The sequence below is a fragment of the Coffea eugenioides genome, chromosome 2 (assembly GCF_003713205.1).
Source record: "Coffea eugenioides isolate CCC68of chromosome 2, Ceug_1.0, whole genome shotgun sequence".
Classification (NCBI taxonomy): domain Eukaryota; kingdom Viridiplantae; phylum Streptophyta; class Magnoliopsida; order Gentianales; family Rubiaceae; genus Coffea; species Coffea eugenioides.
This window is the reverse complement of record NC_040036.1, coordinates 36,011,915-36,035,033: the sequence shown is the minus strand read 5'-3', so window position 1 is coordinate 36,035,033 and position 23,119 is coordinate 36,011,915. Positions and strand designations below refer to the sequence as shown.

Below are 23,119 nucleotides of genomic sequence, written 5' to 3'. Positions count from 1 at the left end.
CATCAGGCCAGGTGATCAATGTTGAGAAGTCATCCTTGTTTTTTAGCAAGAATGTGGCTGCGTGGCAAAGAAGTGAAGTGATGGATGAGCTTCAAGGCATGAAACAGGTAATGTAAGGCAGGTACTTGGGGCTGCCTCTTGTTATTGGCAGATCTAAGAAGCAGGTTTTAGATTTCATAAGGCAAAAAACAGTATGAAGGCTAAAGGGATGGAAGGAGCAGTTACTGAGTCAAGCTGGAAAAGAAGTATTACTGAAGTCAGTAATAATGGCTTTACCAACTTATGTGATATCTTGCTGTCTGTTGCCAAAGGTGTTGTGCAATGAGATTTGCTCAGAAATGGCTAATTTCTGGTAGGGGTAGAAGGAAAAAGAGCCAAAAATACACTGGCTAAAGTGGGGGGGAATGACAGAGGTGAAGGCCGAAGAGGGATTAGGGTATAGGGAACTGCATGAATTTAATCTAGCTTTGTTAGCAAAGCAGCTTTGGAGACTCTTGACAAAGCCAAACTTGCTCGTAAGTAGGATCCTAAAAGCTAGATACTTTAAAGGCTCTTCGATCTGGAAGACTAAAGGTTCTAATGCAGATTCATGGTGTTGGAAAAGCTTGCTGAAAGCCAGGGATTTGTTGGAGGAAGGGATGAGGAAGCAGGTGGGGGATGGGAAGTCCATCATGGTTTGGGAGGACAGGTGGTTGCCAGGCGTGGAAGGTGGAAGACCTACAACTCAAGCGATAAACGGAGGTCAGGTCTTGCGGGTTAGTGAGCTCATACAGGATGGGAGATGGGATAAGGATTTGGTTAATGCAGTTTTTACTGAAGAGAAGGCGAAGATGGTGCTCAGAATTCCCCTGAGTGTGCAACCTGGGAAAATAGAATCTATTGGGCACTGTCGCCAACAGGAGTGTACACATTGAAGTCAGGTTACAAGCTAGCAAAGTGTAGGAAGAGAAGGGAGAAGCAGGAAGGAACCAAGAGAGCAGCTAGTTGTAGTAGAAGTTACTCAGCTCAGAGCTAGAACTCCTTTTGGGGGATGATGGTGCCGCAGAAGCTAAAGCTTTTTATTTGGAAATGCTTGCATGGTATCTTGCCAGTAAATGTACTAGTTAGAGATAGATGCTCAAGAGGAGACTGGTTGTGCAGGTGCTGTAGGGAAAGCCAAGAAACACTGGAGCATATGTTTTTCTTTTGCAGTAATGCCACGACTATTTGGGAGGCTACCCCTCTCTGTTGGGATGGTCTCGAGAGTTTTAGGAGTAAATTCTGGTTTTGGTGGGAAGAGCTAAAAGATGCAGTGAAAAAGGAGAGGGGGAAGGACCGGGTTGAGCTTACTGTGCATTTGTTATGGCACATTTGGAAGTCACGAAATGGTATGCAGTTTAACAAAAAAAGAAGAGATCCTAGGACAGCAGTCAATAAAGCTGTGGTGGGGTGGAGAGAGTATCATGAGGCTCAGCTGGAGGAGGCGGAGAGGGTTGATGGAAGTGTGAAGAAACACCTGGCTGGAAGCGACCAAAGGAAGGCTGGAATAAAATGAACACAGATACTGCTTTGCATCAAGAGACTGATAAGGCTGGCTGGGGGATAGTTGCGAGGAATTGGGATGGGGAGATGAAGGGAGCTTGGGCACTACCGAGGTCAATATGTACGCAGGCAAAGTTAGAGGAAGGCTTAGCAATCAGATGCGCCATGCTGTTGGCAAAGCAAAAGGGATGGACCAAAGTAGTATTTGAGTCAGACTGCTTGCAGGTGGTGAGAGAACTTAATAGTGCAGCTGAGAAGGTGATTAGGTGTACAGTGCTAGTTGATATAAAGAAACTTGTATCAAATTTTGATGAATGTTGTTTTGCTCATACTAGAAGGGCAAACAACTCTGTCAGTCATACTTTAGCTAAGAAAGCTTTACAGTTGGAATGTTCTGCCGAATGGAAGGATAACTTCCCAAGCTGGGTGCTCAAGCTTGCTTATGCAGATTGTAAGGGCAGTTGCCCAGTTGATACGTAAACGGTCGTAGGAAAATGAATAAATTGATGTTGTTTAGATAAAAAAAAAAAAAAAGATCAATACAAGAATGAAAAGTGATTTCAAAAGTCAACAACGGTGGCTTTTTGTCTCCTGATTGTTTTCAAAGCATAGCAAAGCCAAATGAAAAATACATCCTCAGCAAAGCAGACCTCCTGGGAGTCTAATACTTCCCTCTTTTTTGTTTTAGTAGCCACGAAATTGAAGGGATTTGTTTCCTTCTACTCCGCCGGCCCCACCAGAGGGAAAAACAAACGGTTCCCCCAAATTCTTATTTTTTTTACTCCTTTCCAAAAATTCGTATTTAAATACCAAAAACTACCTAAATAAAAGAAAAATCTATTACAATTTAATTTCTTCAGCTTCCTTAAGCGGACCCCACTGCTTGAAGTGCCCCACGTGCGACGAATCCTTTGAATTTTGATTTCAAGCACTTTTCAGCATCAATTCCTGCAATTAGCACCAAAATCATATTTGAGTAGATTCCACCCAATTAATGCAATATTTAATCAAACAATTGTGCAATATTATCCAAAATATCCCACTAAAATGCACCCTATCAAGAACCATTTTGGCATTCGGATTCATTATTCAGGAATATGCTGAGACTAATGAGTACACTGAGAGTGCTTGTGGCTACATAGAACCATTTTTCTCTCATCACCCCGATATTTGGAAGGAAATGTCTGTTGACGGGGACTGTTACGATCCTTCTAGATCCAAGAGTTCTTACCTTAAGGACCCTAGTTCCCGATATGTTCAGCGATTCTTAGTCTACAGTTACTCGGGTCATAAGGATAGTTCCGATATACTTTCTAGACCTGAATTCTTCTTTATCTGATGTATGAAAAATAATATTAAGGTGAATTTGGGGTATTGGCTAGTATCTCAATTTAAAACCGTTTTAGCTAAGAAAAACAAATCCTTGATACTCGAGTCTTATATACACCTGGCGATCTGGCTAGAGGTCCTCAATCCTCAGCACCATGATCTCCATTTGGCTTTTCGCATGGAATTTTTGGCTAAACACTGTCTCGAATAAATGGGCGTTATAGAGTTGGTTGATGATACCTTCTGGTTTACACTCCCGGGACTTACTAGAGCATCGGTTCACCGTCCCTCTATACGAGCACGGTCCTTTTCAGCTCCTGGATCGGCCGATGACACTGTCAGACCCTCTTCTTCTATGCCTCCTCTACCGATGGCATCTGATGTTGAGTGGCGACACCTGCGAGCACAGGTTCATCATGTGGACGAGCGGATAACGAATATTGTTGATCAGGTGGTCCAGATATCTTAGAACTTGGCCGCCTACTTCCACCATGTCAGGTTCATTTTGCCATTCCCACCTATTCCATAGCCAGTCGGGACCCTCCACCACGTATTCGGGGAAGTTTCATTGTCCTAATTTTCTTTATTTGCTTTATGACCTTCATTGAGGACAATGTTGAATTTAGGTGGGGGGAGCTGTGGTACAGCTAGTATTTTTAGATTTTTTTCCTTTATTTTTTTTGGTATTTGTTATGTTTTTCTTTTATTTTCTTTTTATTTGTATTAGTGATTAGCATATCTGTGACTACCAAGGATTGATGATGGTGGGTTGAGTCTAATTCTCCTATTGTCAAATCTTAGTAATTAAAGTGTATCAAGTTAATTTGGTTAAGTCTAGAAATATCTTTTTGATGAATATTGATGATTTTGAAACCCTTATAATTTTTGGTTAACTTTTCGAGACATATGGAATAACTGCTTGGCATTTTTTTATGTGAATTAGTCCAATTATTAACTTTAGTTTTCCATGTTCAAGGAATTGAGGCTAGCTGCTGTTATTTTATGTGGTATTGTGAGTTATTTTGTTGTCTAGTTGTGAACAAATTTGGCTATACTCCGCTAGTTATTACTGCTGAATAACCGGGAATTTTCACCAAAAGTGTCGATTCTCGCATCTAAAAGTAGTAATATATATGAGTATGTGATTTTATAGCGACAAGAGCTAAGTAACCGAATTCCTTCATCTGACAAATATTGGAGTTCGTGCCAAAAGATTCTAATGGCTAAAGACTAAGCCTATTAGCGTTACTATTGAAATATATATATATAATTGTGCAAGTTGTGTAAGTGTGTGAGTAAAGTTAGTCTGCTGATCTATGGGTTTAATGTTGAGATTTTGGTTAATAGTTGGACCGTTTACTGATAAATGTTGATCGACCATTCCTTTTTCTTAGAATAGTTAGTCATAAATTGGAAGAGTTTGCGATTTAGAAGTTAACTGGGGTGATGTTTCTTGGATCTCGACCATTGATGCTTGATATGTGTTTTCTTGGTATCTGGCAATAAGGAAGATAGAGTAATAACCATTGTCAGGAATTGGTATTGGTTTGTTGTTCTCATGTTTGGGGACAAGCATGGTTTAGGTGTGGGGGGAATTGATGAGACGTAATTTTGTCATTTATTTTATAATTAATTTCCTCCTATTACCTTACCGAAGGTGCATTAATTAGCAGATTCTATTCATTTTTGGCATTTGTGCTTATTGTAGGGAGTTGGAACAAAATATCTTAAAAAGGTGCAAATCCCTCACTATATTGGCTTCGGGACGTCAACGTTGCAATGTGGGTCGCAAACCATGCCAAAATTGTCAAATTGTACACCTCTGGATTAGTCAAATTAATTTTGACGGTTGTTAGGAGAAGAGTTTGAATAGTAAAAGGAAACAAGAGTCCAAATGGAGATTGTTTTCCTTATCCAGTGGTCAACTGCGGCAGACTAGGAGCAATTTTGGGGAGCTCTCCTTTTTCTTCTTTTGGTAGTTTCCAAAAAGGAAGGAGGTCAGCGGAGACTAGGAGTCTTCCCTTTTATTCCTCTTAGTAGTCGGATAGGAGGTAGGAATTAGGGAGGAAAAAAAAGCAGACCATCTTGACTACTTTTGTTTTTGACTTTTTCGTCTTGTTCTTGTGGCTTATTCCATCGGATTTTTCATCTCAATTGAAGACAATGTACACGATAATTACTTTTGCAATTTCACATGAGCTTGTTTTGACGAAGATGAACTAAATCTCTTTTTCTAGTCAAGGAACAACGAAGGTTTTGGTTCATTTAAAAATTGTGAGATCTCACTAATTTTATTTATTCCTCTTATTTACTGACATTTGCATATTCTCTGATTGTAGTGTTTATTGTTGTTTTATTAATTCAGTATCCTGGACCTGGATATTGAATTAATTTAGCAACCTAATGTCAATTGGAGCGTTAAATCCGTAATTGTTTAATTGCTCTAAAATAGTGGCAACTGGCATGATTGGATTTGTGTCAGGAGAATACGCGGACTAATCTAAAATAACCCTGGTAGTATATTATTTGGTTAGAATAGCGCTCCTCTAATATGTAAGGTAATTGGAAAATTAAATCTTATAGGCGTACCTAGAATTATTTATCGATTAGAGTAGTGATTAATGGGTGTACCTTAATCATCGACAGAGTAAGGAGGAGTTGACTGTTATCGCTTGTTAGACAATTATAACTTATTTATTAGTTAATAGTTGGAATTATCTCTGCATCGATGATCAATTGGGTGAACCATTGCCGAAGTTATTTCTTGGCTAGAGCTTAGTTATTATTAATTTGGTTTTAATAATTTGTCGTTTAAATTCCAATCAGCTATTTATTTTTATTTGAACCGTTTAATTATTACCATTCTTATAAAGAAAATCCCCCTTTGTTAGTTTGAATTTCAAAAGAGACAAATATCCCCAGTTCCTGTGGATTCGACTTTGCTTACCACTATCTACAGAAATTATACTTTGTTTGAGCAAATATTTATTATTGCACAGGTTTGACAACCTATCAAGAGTCATTAAAATAGTAAAATCACATGCTAGAGAATGCATGGATAGAAACATTTTGACTAAAAAAGTGAAAAAAGAAGAATTGTGAAAAAATGCATTGATATTTAAAAGAATTGTGTTTAATTAAAATGAAAATTTATAGTTTATTAAGAATAGGAGTTGGAATGCGCGTGATCATAATGACCACTGTACTTAAGAAGCAGTTAGCATGAAGTGGTAGCTCCTAAAAGAAAAGGCGGGTACAATAAGATACAATGTTCCATAGAAGAAAGACGTGCTTCAAACAAAAATGATATTGACACCCTTCTTTAATATTTTCTCCACTTAAAAAAGTTCAAAAGATAATTCAAAGGTAATAATTTGTTCAAACCAAATAATTTAACAGAGAAAAGCATTATTCTTTAAAAATTATAATAATAACCGTCATACTATTTTTAATAAAAGTTCAAAAAATAATTTACTAAATTAATAATGAAAATGAAAGCACATTCAATGAAAATTATATAAAACATAAATTATTTGATTTTGAAAGGAACATATCAATTCTTTACATAAAAAACAAACTAATTGTTTGTACAAAGTAAGTTAATCAGAAGAATAAATATTTTATGGAAACAATAACACCCCATTTAATAATAATAAGAATAATATAAATTACACCAAAAACAAACTGATTGTCTATACCAAATAAATTAATCATAATGATAAACATTTTATGCAGATAATCATAGGACATTTAATTATATAATAAGAATAATATAAATGATAACTTCTTTTTTTAACGTAGATATTAATGCCTTCTATAATAAAATATGATTTAATGACGAGCATAAATATTTATTCAAAACTTTACAAATCAAAGGACAAATTAATTACATGTCCCACATAGGGATTAATTCCTTTTAGTAGGTAATTTAATGAAAAGGATAAAGATATACTAGCGGCATTTAATAATAATGAAAAATACAAATATGAGATAATTAATGAGAAGCATAAATATTTATTCAAATCTTTATGATTGAAATGAGAAATATGTCCTAGACGAAAATCAATTTTTTGTAGTAGATAATTTAATGAAAAGGATAAACATTTATTGAAGACTTTTAATATCAAAAAACACAGAGCATTTAATAATAAACAACATCATTAGAATATAAGATAAGATTGAATAACCAAACAATAAGGATACAAAATTGGGAATAACCAAAAAATAAGGATACAAAAGTGATTTTTAAATGAATTAATACATTTTCTTGAGTCAAGAGCCAACAACTACAATGATTTCTTGCATTTAATAATTTCTACGCAACACACAAATGGATTAGACACAAACCTAACTGACACACACAAATTGTAGTCCTCTATTGATCAGTAGGACATCATATAATTATCATACCCCCCCTCCCCTCCCAAAGAAAAAGAGGAACAATAAAAGGACAATGTGGGGCCCCCGGGGCTAGACCACCTGGTCTTGGGCTTCTTCCGGAACTCCAAGGTCAAGTGGTCGAATCCCACTTAACGCCTGGGTGCGGTTGGGGTGGCGCTGTACTCCAGGCGCAGGGGATTAGTCGGGCCGCCTTCGGGTCTTGACCCGGACACCCCTGTGTTGACAAAAAAAAAAAAAAAAAAAAAAAAAAAAAGGACAATGTGGGAGCCAGGAACACCAGCGTGGGAGCCAACACTAACATGAGAGCCAGGAACAGTAAGAAGACGACGAAAATTAGCTCCACATTTCCTTAGACACTTTGTCTATTAGATAGATAGAAAACATATTGCTATGTTCATAGAAGCAGGAGTAAAAAACCTGAAGAGCCCTTAAACTATCACCGTTGTCAAGTTTTAGCCTTCGATCTAATTTTTGTCTCCGATAAGTCCCTAAACGATTAAAAGTGCATAGTTTAAGTGCTTCCAATCATTTTATACCGAAGTCAAGCCGGAATTAAATGACAATTTCGTCCAACTATAATTGAAACATCAGGACCAGAATTAGCATTAGATCCATTAGACAAGAATTCTAACAAAAAAAGCATCAGATCTTCACCTTGAACTTTTTTAGATCCATTAGACAGATTTCTAATAAAAAGCATTAGACCATCTTCACCTTGAACCCTTGACCAATAATCTCCTTGTACCTAAAGATAGAATCCAGCCTCTGCAAGCAAAAGCTCTACCAGCGGTGTGGGGAACAACACAGTGACTAGCAACCCAGCCAATTCTACCATTGGACATCATAGTTGGCATGCTTTCGTGATGGGGAATGCTCAGGACTTCATCCACAAAGCCACCCATGGCTGGCCGAAGCACATCGATAACGACGTTTGGGATGTGGCCATGGAAAGACGGGACAAGAAGTTCATGGAGATGCTATCCTCTTCTTCTACTCCTAATTAACAATCTAACTCAGGAAGCACTATGGCCTATCGGTGAATTTTTGGATCTCTTTATGTTTTTGCAAGCATTGAAGTTGTAAGCAGACAAGTTGAATTGTTGTCTTACTTTTGCAGCTCACTTTAAGCTTTTGAACTCTAAAAAAAAAGGAACAAGCTATTGATGTTGATTGTCTGGATTTGGTGGATGATAAAATAGCTATAGATGTTTGAGTAATAATAATAATAAAAAATCCAGGTCCTGCTACTTCAACTTCTACTTAAACCTGTAGATGAAATAATTAGCTGGAGAGAGAGAGAGAGATACTTTTCTTGATACTTCAAATATGGGTGCACAATAATACCATTTGCTTCCGGCTTGACTTACATATAAAATGACTGGAAGCACTTAAACTATGCATTTTTTATTGTTTAGGGTCTTATCGGAGACAAAAATTAGATCGAGGGCCAAAACTTGACAACGGTGACAGTTTAAGGGCTCCCCAGGTTTTTTACTCTAGAAGCAAATAGGATAACATATTAAAACATTAAAAAAATTACATAAATTAGAGTTGATGTAGAAATGTCAAACAAATACAAAACTACTAGGATTATTGTTTATTAACTCTGATTAAACTAATGATTCTAGAATAGAAGTGGAGGCCCACAAGTAAACATGTTTATCACAACAAACATACACATTAGACTTGATAAAATTTCGAGAAACACCATACTTTAGGGCTTCAAAACATGGTATGAGAAAAACCTGAGCTTGTTTCTCTCTTCTTTCCTCGATAAATAGAATGCTTCATTTGTTAATCTCCTGTTCTTCCTTGTTTTCGTTTTCTTTTAACATCGCACGAGTTTCTATTATTAAGGGTGCCAAGATTCCCACGTAATGGACATGGTAGTCTATATAGATAATATGTATGGGCATTAATATAAATTCACTGAATGCCACTAGATAATATAAAATCTGATGCCACTAGGGGATAAACTGTATATATTCTTAGTTTAGGAGGGGTAAAATGTTGCTTACCCCGAAGTTCAAGAGGGTTAAGTGTGGTTAACCTTATAAAATATGTTTCACTTTGGTTCCTAAATTGTAAAACCCGTCACATTTTAATTCTTAAAGCATAAAATCTGTCTCACTTCTTCCAATGTTTTAGTTAGGCCAATTCACGGACATGAATAAATTGGGTCCAATGTAATTTGAAGTTTGCTTAGGAGGTAGATTCTTTTGGTGTTGGTTTCAAACTTTATTGTAATTTACTTTAATTATTTTTAAAAAAATGTTGGTGTTTGTCCAAGGTATCCAAAGACATCCTACCTACTATCGTTATCCGCCTCCGCCGTCAATATCCGATTTAACGTATCTGTTTTGGTGTTTTTTCTAAAACTTGTGAGTATTTAAGAGTGATACTATAGATGGTATTTTGAACAAACTTTTTTTTTTTAAATAAACCAAAACTAAGCTATTTTGGCTTTTCAAAATACCCTAGTCTTTTTCAATTGCATCACAACGTACAATATATAAAGTAATCAAACTTTGATAACATCATGTGTTTGAATTAAGCACATGAAAGTAGTAACAATAGTAAAAATGAATATCAGAAAATAGAGAGTAAGTTACTGATAGTGGTTTAGTTTGTAAACCTAAACCCACTGCCTAAGGTATTTTTCTTTGTAGGACGTTGAAACTAGATCACCTATTGATTAAGGTCTTTCTTTTTTTCTTTTTTGTTTTTTCTTTCAGCGATCAAATTCCTCCCTCTTTCTCAATGTTACCATGCATAAAGAATTGCAAAACGATTTTCCTATACTAGAAAAGGAACCATAACCAAACAATTATGGTATTTGTGTATAACTTAGCTAAATTGCTCTTTAACAACACAAAATTGACTAAGCCCTGTTTGATAACTCAATTCAGCACTTAAACTTAATGGATTCAGATATTAATATATTCAGTTGCACTTGATAATAAAAAATAGAACATCTGAATTAATTATATGATATTGAATTTTCTAAGCAAAACTTAGTCCCAAAAATGAGTGATAAGCTATTCACTTGTCACTTAATGTGATATCTACTCAAATGTATCAAATTTAATACTTAACTATTCAATAACTTAATGGATTCAGATTTCAGGTTTCAAATTTTTAGACTTCAGTTTTATCAAATGCATCCTAATTGATTGTATCAATCAAAGTAGTGGTGAAATGGATAGCATTTTCACAAAGAAGAATATGGATAGTTTTTTTTATATACTTTCAGTGTATAATTTTTCTTTTACATTAGTACGTTTGGATTATGCCACATAATATAAATTCAAATTTGAAATTTAAATCATATATATATGATATACATCTAAAGTTACTAGTGTAAAAAAATCTTTATACCATTAGTGTATAAAAAGTTAATCCAGGACAATATCGGCAAATTAAGAGCAGTAAGAATATTTAAAGAAATAAAACAGCAAAAAATCTTAAAAAATACTAAAAGATGTTAGTGGCGAACGTAGAGCCAGTCCAGCATCTGGCTTGGTACTCTTGTAGTTGTAGAGCCCACCCAGCTAGGCACAAGGAGGACCATCCGGGGCTATCCTGTATAGGATCAGGCCCAGGGTCCTCAACTGATTCGGCCTAGTATTGGTCCTTCGAGGGACTTTTTGGCACTGCATTCTTTGTGAAATGGCAAGTTCCTCCGCGGAAATATCCGAGACAACATGATCCACTAAACTGCTCTGAATTTCCAAGCCAGATGAAGCCGCTTTAAGAGTGAAAAACAATACATGAAGAGTCCTAAAGACACATTGGACAGTTTCATTAAAGGAATGTTGGTAGACCCAGAATCCAGAACATCACAATAGTATGCTGGAAAGTGGAAAATGAAGGCCTTTTCACTGAAAGGTCTGTGCAAAAGCCCATTGGATGGACTCCATGGATTTATCAGGCCGCTAGTCTATTGGAACTACAATTACTTCTTTCCAATCCTTTCAATACTCTGTGAAATTGAGATTCTTCCATATATCCTAATTCCTCTCGAGGAGCCATTGGAATTCCTAAATTGCTAATAGCATCTGTTTAATTCTAAGGTATGCTGAATGAATGCAGATATCTAAATATTACATGTTTGATAGAATCCATCGACAGGTTAGGTAATGGTTAAAGTAACAGAGCACTGTTTAACATAAAATTGTTACTCATTTATTTGCTGATTCAAATCAGGGCAGCTTCAATTGCTCTTCGGGTACGTACATTAGTAGAGCTCTTATTTTTGTTTGATTTTGAATTCAACCAACATGTTGTGTACATAAAGATCTCCTGGATTAACGATTGTTGAGGGAAAATTTGGATGGTTCACTGCATCAGGGAATCCTTGAGTCTCAAAACAGTATGCTGCATGTGACTGATAAACATATCCACCTTTTCCTGTCACGTTCAAGTAATTAGCCGTGTAAAACTGCAGACCTGGAGCACTTGTTGATATCATCATCCCAATACCAGTCTTCTTACTGTACGCAATTGCTGCGAGCTTCAGCTTGTGGTCCTTGCCTTCATCAAGGGCATAATTCACATTATAACCAGATGGAGTTCCGCCACTCGGAAGTCCTTTCATCTGGCTTTGAATTTTGTGGGGCTTCAAGAAATCGTACGGGGTTCCTTTAACAGGTAAGATTTCTCCAGTCGGGATGAGCTGCTTGTTCGCAGGCGTGTAGTGTAAGCCGAATATTTGGACTTTATCCGAGAGGACATCACCACTGTTATGGCCTCCAAGATTCCAGTAACTGTGTTGTGCTAGATTCACAGGAGTAGCCTTGTTCAGGGCTTCCGCTTCCATTATTACGCTCAGTTTGTATGGTTCAAGTAGAGCATAGGTCACTCTAACCAGGAGATTTCCAGGGAATCCTTCTTCTCCATCAGGACTGTAATAGGACAATACAATGAAAGGATTGGCCTTATCTTTCACGTATTTCTCCACCTTCCAAGTGAGCAGGCTAAATCCTTTTCTACCACCTGTTTCCCTCACGATACATAGCATCCACAGACAGAGTCAGTGGTTAAAGTTGGTGACTCAAATTTACATGTGTTATAGCTGGGAGTAAATTACCATGAAGCATGTTTGGTTTCTCATTAGCATCAAGCTTATAATGAACTCCGTTTAGAGTGAACTGAGCACCACCAATCCGATTAACAACCCGGCCAACAATAGCTCCAAAGTATTGTGTATCATTCTGCAGGGAATTTTTATGGATTTTAGGAAACTGGACTAAAGAAAGAAAATTGGCCTACTGAACAATTTGTTAGCGAAAATGATAGAAAAAGGGGATGCAAGATTGCATGCCCAGACAGAAGTTTATGCATCTGTATCATTGTTCTATCTAAAGCGACATCGAACAGGTGTTTTGAGACATGTAGCATCATGCCACGGACATACAACCAACCAAATAAGTTGCAGCTACTATGACAAATACTAAATCATTTGCCATATGACTCGCTAACATTTTAAAATATCTACGTTACTATCCAAAATTTTATATAAAGTAAAAAATGAATCGAAGGTATATCTGATTAACACTGACCTAGACGCGCTCAAAAAATGCATGTGATGGAATTATAATGTCCACTTAGCTCTCCTATAAATCTGCATAAATATTCACTTAACCTCCTACAATTTTACATATATTAACATAGTCATACATGGTGGTTAAATCCTCATTCTATTTAGTATTTAAGTAAAGGTTATACTAGCATTTAACTAAAGATGTTAAAGAGGCTGTTTACCATTTTACATAAAACTACACGAGTAAATTTGAGAAGTTACGTGATAATATGCAAAATCATAAGGAGATTATTAGTAATTTACCCTATAATTAATTTTTTTCCTATTCATGATGTGGGAGTACTTTTCAACATTAAAAGAAGGACCTCCAAGTCAACATAATAGACAAAACATTTAACTAAAAATTAATGGCCATTGGATGAAGCATCTCTATGCTGCAATTCACGAGTTGCCTCTACAAGAAAATTCAACCCTTCCCCACACCCAAAAAAGAAAGGCAAGTATCCCAAGTATTCCCAATGCGGAGATGCTGAGAACAAAAACTAAAAGGAACAAAACAATTATAATGAGGATTTTCAAATTTAAAAACAATGATGGACCCAGGGTTTTAAGTTGGGGGACCACTAGTCAAACATATAATAAAACAATATTTTAGCAAATAGGGTATAAAAAAACTTAAAATGAAAGTTTTATAATAACTAGCAATAATATGTTTTTAGTTGTAAAAGACAAGGTATCAAAATTAGACTTTTTAATCATTTTATTTCCTTATAATACAAGGGATGCGAGCCTATGTTTTATATCCTTCGTTTGATCAAATACATCAATTATTGAATTAACATCATTTTTTTCGAATTATTTCTTTCACAATATCATCTGATCAATAGATAAGCAAGAACATCATTATTAAAAGCCTCAATAGAGTTGGCAATGATAGGCACTTATAAGTTATAACACATTAAAAAGCTGTACATTTTGTTTTTGCTTTTAACCAATACTCCTGCTTTTTTTTCCTCTTAAATCTAATTCAACCTTACATATTGGGGTTAGTTTTCTAACTTTTTAAATTCAAGTCAATCTTACATTAGGATTTAGTTTATTGTAGACTTACATAAAAATAAGTTATGTTTCTATTGCCTAGGTTGCAGTAATAATGATTGTTTACTAACATTAATAAAGAAGAAGGAAAGAAGGAAATAAAAAATAACTTATCTTAAATTGGGGACAAAGTAATATCACTTAAAAATAAATAGGTCCAAATTTTTAATAGGTCCGATTGAATCTTGAGATAGACAAGGGGAAAAATATATTTATCCTTGTATTGAAATTCATAATGGGCGAAAACAGTTAAGGACTGCAATTGACAATCGTCATGTGTTCTTTAATGGCAAGATCTAGCTAAGAAAGCAGAAAAGATTAAAAAATAAAATGCAGTCAGGAATTCGTGCTAAATATTCGGATACATTATTTTTCATTCTGAATATTGATTTTTTGTTTTTCAGTATAAGTGAAAAGTTTCAAATCTAGAATCTCTCACTTACACTCTCTCTTTATATACTATCCAATTCATTCATCTTCTCTACAAATTCTGTACAAACTGTGTGTGTAAGAAGGAACTTTATATGGCAACCCAAAAAAGAAAAGGTCGAATGTGCCCAATGAGGTGACCAATTTTATCTTGGCAACCAAAAAATAAAATAAAACTAAATCAAAAGCCAAATTTGCCCCACGGGGTGACCAAGTTCTTTAAACCTCTATACCCTACCCAAAAAAAAAAAAAACCGTCCATTTTTGACTTCTCAAGACTGAAGGATGACCTAAAGACAGAGAAAACCCAAAAAAATAATAATAATAACAAAATAAAAGGCAAAGGTCCCTACAGAAATTATTCATTCCTGAATTCTGCATAATGCAGGGAAATGAAGATGAAGAGATAAAGATGGAAAGTCAAGTGCAGCAGAAGATAATCCTCTCCACATCCAAACCTCTCAGAAGAGAAAACTTCCATAAAAATCTAATAGAAGGTACAAAATTTTTAAATTACTCACCAAATATTCTTTAACAGAATCATAGCCAAGAACAACATCTGTGGGCTTTCCTGAACAAGTTGGAAAAAGATGTGCAGAATCAGCTGGGAGTTTACCATGAAAACATTGTAGTATATGTAAAAGGAGGAAATGAAAAGTACCGTTCTTGTCAGGGAGAACGAGGGATATTATCCGAGCACCAAAGTTTGTCACCTTCAATGAAAAATCTCCTTTCTTGAGCTCATAGATCCCAACCTCACTTTCGGAGCCGTTCACAACGACCACAAAAATTGTTGCAAGAATGAGACATAACAAGAAAGATAATTTTGACATTTTTTCTTCGTGATATTGAAGAATGGCTTCAGGAGGAGGGAGGGGTTGTAGGGCTAAGCTTTGATAGTCCAATTATATATAGCAGTTTTATTAAGCGGTGTATATCTATAATTATACATGTCAAGTAAGGCTTTGCTGGAGCTAGCACATCAGTGAACGTGTGTATAAGGCGCATGAAAAAGTGTTCTTAAGCACTGAAAGTACTTCTAAGAGGTGTTCGGTGACTAATTTCCAAACTTCGAATATAAAATAAAAATAAAATAAAAATAGAGTAGAGGGGCGGTTGTAGCCGAGTGGATCAAGGCAGTGGATTGTGAATTCAGTGGGTACAATCCACCGTGCGCAGGTTCAGTTCCCGTCGTTTGCCCACAAAAGGATTGTTTTAGTAAACGTATCATAGCTCACTCATTTTTTTTAGGTGAAGATAAAACTCTAATTTTTCTCCTATTTACTATAGCCCGTCATTCGCCCACAAAAGGATTTTTTTAGTAAACGTGTCATAGGTTATTCATTTTTTTTAAGGTAACGAAAAAACTCTAATTTTTCTCCTATTTATTATAGCATTGACGAAAAATCAAATTATCACTAAATTTATTCCTTTTTCTACTTCTTCTTCCAAGTGCAGGATAACCTCAAGGAATTATGGATTTTTTTTTTCTATCAATTGAAGCTCTTCTTTACTCACCTCCATGGGGATGATTAATAGGATTCATAACTAATCCTCTTACTACATGATGCTTAAGGAGTCCAGCTTTTCGTATCTTAAAAGCAATTTTATTAAAAGCACTTGTGTTAGAAGTGCTTTTTTATAAATCATTGCAATTCCAAACGGAAATTAAGAAGTGTCATGGATTTGTTTTATTAGTTGTTTAATTGCTAGAGTGGGGGGATACGAGGGGGAAAAAAAAAGAGCCCAGTACTTTGGGCTCCTTTCATTACTTTTCTTTCAAATTGCTAATTAATAATTCATATTCATTTAATCATCTTTTTATATCATCTGATGTGCCATTCTTTGTGCTTCAGTGAGTAGATAAAACGTACTCAAAAATAAAATTCGTTACAAGTGCTTTATAATTTAATTTGTAGGAAAGTTTGCATGGTGGAAAGCAGGTCAATATCATAGTAAATTTGGTAATAATTGATATAGCATGAAAATCTGGTCAGTTTTTGCAAACTATGTGAATAACCAAAACAAGTAATGAAGTATATTACAGACGATTATTTTTTCAAACAAAATATAATACCCAACTTCAATTTCTTCGGGCGTAATGGAGACGAATCCAGTCCCATTAACCGTGGTACTATCTAGTCATTAGAGATTTGTTTTGTTTTGTTTTGTTTTTTAAAGACAAATTAATTAGAAAATGAGTTGGGAGCCAACCTGCAACCTGGATTGCCCTGTTGGATAAGGAAAAACCACCAAATGGGCTGGCTTTATAGGTTCCGTAGCCCCTCAACCCAAGGGTTAAAAACTTGGTTACTTGTAACCCATAGAAATTGGACAGTTTGAGCATTGACCCGTTGAAGTGGTCCAATAAAAAGAGAACCGGGTTGGTTTAATGTGGCCTCCATAATGAATGCTACATTTCGAATTTGATTAATTTTCTCATTGAGTGACAACCCAAATTGCAATAATGGATAAGGTAACTTTCTCCAATTAACTAGACAAGGTACTTAACATTTAATATCTTTATACCTAATCTCTCTCATAAATTTGCACCTTGCTCATAAATTTGCCCATAAAGCACTCGTTAAGATGTATTTCAAATGTTAAATCTTTAAAAATATAAGATTAATTAGGAAAAGCCTATAAATAAGAGGGAATTAATTAGGAAAAGTGTATAAATGTAAAAAAAAAATAGTAATTATTAGTGTGTGCAAATATATGGTAGGTTAAGTAGAATGTAGTTGTGTTAAGGAGTATCCATAGGACAATCGTTAGAAAAACCCATTTTTCAATTAATCTATACACTTTAACTCTACTTCTTGTTTTTGTACGCAAGTACATGTAGTTACTTATGTATGTACATTTTTGTTAAACTCTTTAATACTTTTTCTTTAAAGTTGTGAAATTTTCCTTTGTTTCCACAAATTAAAATTTCTAAAATGTAAAATGTGCTTACCTAAGACGTCTAGATTAATACTCCTTGTATTAACAACTTTAAAATAATTTATCCCCATTTTAATCCATGAAAAATTTGGTTAAGTTTCAAATAATATCAGCTATTTGAGTGGATTGAAAAGTCATATAATTAATTTAATCAAGAGAGTTAAATCATATACTTAAATATATTTGCTACATACATGCTAACACATGTTAATTAGGAACAAGTACGGTTGGCCCAACAATTGACCAATGACGCTTGATTTGAATATTTTTTTGAGTCAATGAACGGGCTGAATTTCACAATATTGGTTAGGAGTCGTAGGATTCGGTTTAATAAGTAAAGAATGCTCTTACGAACATGGATGGAATAAATTATCCCTGTGTCATTTGTTGACTTTGAAACAAGGGTCCGTTTACTTCACTTAGTTTTGGTTACTAAATCGAAACTGATCACGTTGAATGATTACGTTGGATTGCTATTTTCTGTCAAAAAATTGCGTCGTTTTCTGTGATCACATTTTTCTATTATCTTTTTCCTTCACATACATCAAATCGCTACAGTAATTTTTTCATGAAAAATGACGGAAAATGCAATCCAAATGTATATTTCAGTAACAAATGAAGAAATGCTCAGAGCATGATAATTAAAAACAAAGTCAACCTGGTTCCAATGCTATGAAATTCATACTTTTTTGTTGTGCTAAAAGCAAGAGTTTTGGTAATTAGAGTTTACTAATTAATAAGAACAATGATCCAAATATGGATGAAAAAGAAACTCTCAATTCTCCAAACTTTGGTGGCAATCTACAAATCCATTAATACAAATCTGAAAATAAGGATATTCCAATGCTTGCAACAAAAATAATTTTAGACCATACTTGCGATTAAATCATTACCATGTACAATACCTATAGTAAGTAGTGTAGTCCAAGTTTCTTTCTACCTTATTATGTTGACAAAGACAAAAACTATTATGTGGGCACCCGTACAGGAGATATAAATGCCCCTCTTCTAGGAATCTAATTGCTGCTATAGCCGCCATGATTCACTATTTTATTTGATTTGAGAGTCTGCCGTTTCTAGATCAAACCAAATTACTGTTTCCAAACACTACTATGCTTGGATACACTAGGTGGGGATCCTTGTGCTATGCAAAGCCATCGCCCATCATAATGTAACCTTTATTTTGTATCCCAATTAAGTGGCATTCAACCATAAAGCATGGAGTTGATTAAGGCAATGAGATTGACAATTTGAAGTTAAATAAGCATGAATGACTTCTATATTACATGTTCAAAAGCCAATGGATTTATATAGTCGCTCTTTTCCTCACTCTCTAAAACTCTTCCGGTCAAAATCCTCTTTATCTCTTCCATGGAAGAGTGATCTAATCTTTACCCATGAAAGGAAGCACACTCTCTAGTTTTTAGTTTCTCTTGTTTTGAATAAATTCTCTCTTACAATTTATTAGTAAATTATACTTCTCTTCTAAGTTCTCATAGTGAGAGTTTCTTCTTTCCTAAATTGTTTTAGTGAGAGTTTTATTTTCTTTTGGATTTTTTCTCATGAGATTTTTTTTTTAGTTTTTTATCTTTTATTGTGAAATCTGAAATTTTATAGATCTAGAATCTAGTTTTTTAGATTTGCAATTTCTTCATTACTGTAAGATCTAAATTTTTCTTTGGATTTATACTAGTTTTATTCTGATCTGACTATCAGAAGATATACACAGATGTATTGAACTACAATGATTCGTACATCAATGTTAATATATATTTGTATTGATTTCTTAGATCTGTTGTATCTATTGATTTCAGATTTATGTATTTGTATCATATATGTTTGATGTATTTTCTGTCATTAGTACAAATTTATTGAATGAAATGATCTTTTATATATATATATATATATATATATATATATATATAACCAATGGAGTCATAGTTTATTAAGACCCATCCGCTAATGTTATTATCAGCCTCATTTGGTGAAGAAGGCAAGATTGCAAGATTGCAAGAATGATGGATCTTGAATCTTAAAATGCTGCCAAAAGGAGCCTTTTGTGCTTTCACAAGAAATTTCTAAATAAAGCAATATAAAGTACAAAGTTTCTTTTGAAAATTTCGCGTCTTTAACCAACAGCTACATGGTTGATTCCAATATGTCTTGTAATATCCCAGGTACAAAAACTCCTCTATATAGAATTGCAGATAGAGGCCTCATTCAAAATGAAACTTCAGAAAAAAATCAGATAGAATTAGTAAGTAGCATATGCAAGCAGGTTAATGTAAGCAAAAGGAACAAAATATGTTAGATACCTGCCTCGCCTTTATTTTCTCAATTTTGAAACACAACTCCAGCATTCTCTGTAGTTAATTTTGTCTGTAAAACCAAATGAGTTGCAGTTTCGCAAATAATGATATCTAAGACGATTAAAAAAAATGCAGAGTAAATCTCTTATTGCCATGGTAAAAGCTGCATGGGTAAAATGATTCGCCAAAGGGGTTATGTAGGCATTGGAAATGTATCATGGGTTAACGTATTGGGACTAATTGGTCGAGCCTATTGGGCTGAAAGAGCAGGTCAACTACATGGGCTAAAATGCTTGTTCGGCTTGGGCAAGCTTCTTGGTAAACAATACATTGAACAAACAACAAATAGCTTTAGTTGGATTTTTTTTTAAGTAAGCAAGAGATTTCGAACCCGGATCTCTCACTTACACTTTCTCCCCGCATTAATTGGATTCAATTACTCACTATCCTACATTAATTTAGAAGATATTTTTTGTGATAAATACCGTTTCAGTAGATCCAACAAACTGAAATATGAATTGTGGAACAAATCTAATATAAACCACTCTCAAACTGCATGTCCTAACACAGCATGGTAATTAAATGTTGAACCATATCCTAGTACTAGATAAAAACACTATACATAGGGATGGCAATTGGGGTGGGTGTCCTTGTAATAGGTTTGTCGCGCCCCATATTTTTAAATGAAAAATAAAATTACGAGTTTAGAAAAATGAATTTTTGATTAATTTTTGAGTGAAAATGGATTTTTGATTTTTAGAAAATAAATAAAGAAAATGGGTCTAAATGGAACTTAAAAAATGCGACGATTTAGACCCAAAATAATAGTTTAAAAAGGGTTCTTAATGAAAAATAGGAGTCGTCACTTGGTATTGAGTGAAGGTGTACTAAGTCACCTAAAAATAAATTTTAGATAAAAAGTAGAGAAAACCCTTTTTAAACGACTCCAAGTCTACACAAATCAGAGAAAAAGGTTCGGGAGTCACGGTTGAAGAAAGGGAAGGCAATGATAAAATCCAAGGCACCCTCTCAACCTAGTTAAGGTTAGTTGTGTGATTTAGTCAAAATTTTTCTTAATTTAACCTAAAAATTTATCACATTTGGATGTCACTATATGAATGCAATCCTAGACTTAGGAGGATATCGGGGGGTCGAAATATCTCTTCAAAACTTAATTGGTGCCAATCACATTAATTGTGATGCCCAAGAGTGATTCTTTGAAGAGGTCAAACATATACAAAAATATGAGACTCTAAGAAAAGAAAATAGAATAATAATATACAAATATACATGACCTAAAGGAATGCATCATAACGGGTGCGGAGAACTAAGATTCGTGACTAGATTTCCCCTTTTTATAGAGGAAATACGAGCGTGCTAAGATTAGAGAGTCATACTCGTCCATATCCCATATTTGAAGGGTTATTTCCCTAATTGAATCAAGCAAATGCACTAATCTACTCCTAACTTTCTTTAAATGAAATGCAAGTCTAATGTCATGTCTCATAAATGGGGATAAGGGATACATACATATAGGGGAAGTATGGGATGAGGAATATACATATACGGGAAATATGGGATAAGGGATATACATATAGGGGAATATCATGCGAAATGATAAAAACCCTAAAAAGTAGAAAATATGCATGAAAATGTAGTGATCGTCACACAAACATGATCTAGCGCGTGGATGGTCCCTAAGGGTCTAGCATTGGACTAGCCCATGTCTATGAGTCCTCACTAGTGTTGAACTAGTGGAAAATCGGAACAAAGGGCCACAACTAGCATTGGAATAGTGTGGTGACGGGAAAGAGACCACAACTAGCGTTGGACTAGTGTGGTGACATCATGCATTTTATTATAACTAAACAAATCATATGAAACATAATAAAACAAGTAAACACATAATATCACATAAAACACATAGCACATAAGCATGTTATATAGATGCAAGACCCTAAGAAAGCGAGTAACACGTAACACACAAAGCAAATAGAAACCTAACTATTACATTAGGGGGGCCCTAACTACAATCTAAGGGGGGGGGGAAATGAAATAAGATAAAATAATAATTTAACTATTACAATTTAGCATTTAAATGCCTCTCAAATAACTAAAAATTAAATTAAAAATAAATATACAAAATTAAAACAAATAAAGCGAATAAATAAATAAATGAAATAAAAACATTCAAAAGAAACATGCAATTACACACATAAAGTCACATAGGAGCACATAGTATCAAATAAAATCGAAATAAAGAGTAGAGTGTACCTCCCTTGAATTGGTGATCTAATGGAATGAAATTTTCCTTTATTTACCCTCCAAAACGAAGAAAAAGGTCAATGCATCACTTTAATTAACAAATAATCACAAGAAATGAAAATAAACATGAGATTGGATCAATCAAAGCATTCAAATGAAGGTAAACAACCTAGATTCAACAAATTAAGACAAACAAGGACCCAATTAAAAGAATTAAAGAAGTTTGAGGGGTCAAATTATTATTATTATAAATATTAGGGGTCTAAATTAAAGCAGATTAAAACTAATGGCTTAGATGAAACCTACCAAAACCAAATGCTAAAATTCACAAAAAAACATGAATGAAGACCCATTTGCTATGATTAAACAACAAAATTACCCAAAATTCCACTAAAAATCCAAATCAAAACTATAAATTTATCAAAAGTTATTAAACCTTCAAATTTCATCCCAAAATGCATATTCTGTCCAATAATCATATTAAAGTATGCCAAGGCAATTCAAAATTCAAAGGGACAAAACTGGTTTTATTTTTCTCAAATTTCGGGCCATAGCGATATTATACAAAAATTAAGGGGTTAAAACGTGATTTTTGGAAATATTCCATGCAAGCTTCGAAGGAAGCTTTCTTCTTCCTGTATCCGAGAGTTTCTGCAATTTCTGGGTTTCTGAATGCAATCTTTTCTATCCAAACATTACTAACGGCTCAACCAACAACAACTTGGGCCAAAGTAACAAATTCACGAAGCATTCTTTCCACTTTATGACCATAAAAACTCTTATGTTTACACAAAATTCATAGGAAAAGGGCATGCGAAATCTGAAAATTTCTGCAACTTTCCAGCCGCTATTTTTCACAACCTTCAACTATTCGTTATTCAAATCTATTGCACAATCAACCAAGAAAAGGAAGAAAACCAGGGCATGCCATTTTTAACAAGAACAAATCATCCCAACCCCAGCATAGTGACCGAAAAGAAACTCGACTAAGCTACCAAATCGGCAGAAAAGGGAACAGATCCTTGGTCAAAGAATGAACGGGAGGAAAAGAGGGAGAAACAACAAGAAAACAGCAACCATGAGCATTCAGTTCCAACCAAATCAGACGCAACGTTGATGCATATTGGTTTAGCAGAGACCCAACAAATGAATCAAAACCAGGTTTCAGTTTAACAGATCTGGTACTGTTTAGAGCTTGAAGCGAACAAGAAAAAAGATTGAAGATTACCTGTTTCACTGCCTTTGCTTTCCCCGAAACCCTTTCTTCTTGGTTTCTTTTCTC

At 34.7% G+C, this 23,119-nt stretch overlaps 2 protein-coding genes and 1 long non-coding RNA gene across 3 annotated transcripts; 1 reads left to right on the top strand and 2 right to left on the bottom strand.

Moving 5' to 3' along the window:
• Positions 1–1,033: 1,033 nt before the first annotated feature.
• Positions 1,034–1,534, top strand: LOC113759609. The gene has a single exon (XM_027302187.1). It carries the CDS (start codon positions 1,034–1,036, stop codon positions 1,532–1,534), a length of 501 nt encoding a protein of 166 aa, XP_027157988.1.
• Positions 1,535–11,413: 9,879 nt separating this feature from the next.
• On the bottom strand, positions 11,414–15,189 carry LOC113763186 (aldose 1-epimerase-like). The gene is made up of 4 exons (XM_027306927.1): positions 14,982–15,189; positions 14,842–14,891; positions 12,341–12,464; positions 11,414–12,246 (listed from the first exon to the last, which is right to left on the bottom strand). The coding sequence occupies exons 1-4, from the start codon at positions 15,151–15,153 to the stop codon at positions 11,501–11,503; spliced, it is 1,092 nt and encodes a 363-aa protein (XP_027162728.1). The 5' UTR covers positions 15,154–15,189; the 3' UTR covers positions 11,414–11,500.
• A 4,042-nt stretch (positions 15,190–19,231) lies between these two features.
• Positions 19,232–21,883, bottom strand: LOC113763636. The gene is made up of 3 exons (XR_003467378.1): positions 21,847–21,883; positions 19,579–19,642; positions 19,232–19,494 (listed from the first exon to the last, which is right to left on the bottom strand). It is a non-coding gene; the product is annotated as an uncharacterized LOC113763636 (long non-coding RNA).
• Between the last annotated feature and the right edge of the window lie 1,236 nt (positions 21,884–23,119).

What these genes read in the sequence shown, in the direction of transcription:
- LOC113759609 (XM_027302187.1), top strand. Translation starts at nt 1,034, where the DNA reads ATGGTGCCGCAGAAGCTAAAGCTTTTTATTTGGAAATGCTTGCATGGT.
- LOC113763186 (XM_027306927.1), bottom strand. Translation starts at nt 15,153, where the DNA reads ATGTCAAAATTATCTTTCTTGTTATGTCTCATTCTTGCAACAATTTTT. An exon ending in CGTTCTCCCTGACAAGAACG is followed by an intron (nt 14,892 to 14,981) that starts GTACTTTTCATT and finishes CAACTTGTTCAG; the next exon opens with GAAAGCCCACAGATGTTGTT. An exon ending in GAAACCAAACATGCTTCATG is followed by an intron (nt 12,247 to 12,340) that starts GTAATTTACTCC and finishes TGAGGGAAACAG; the next exon opens with GTGGTAGAAAAGGATTTAGC.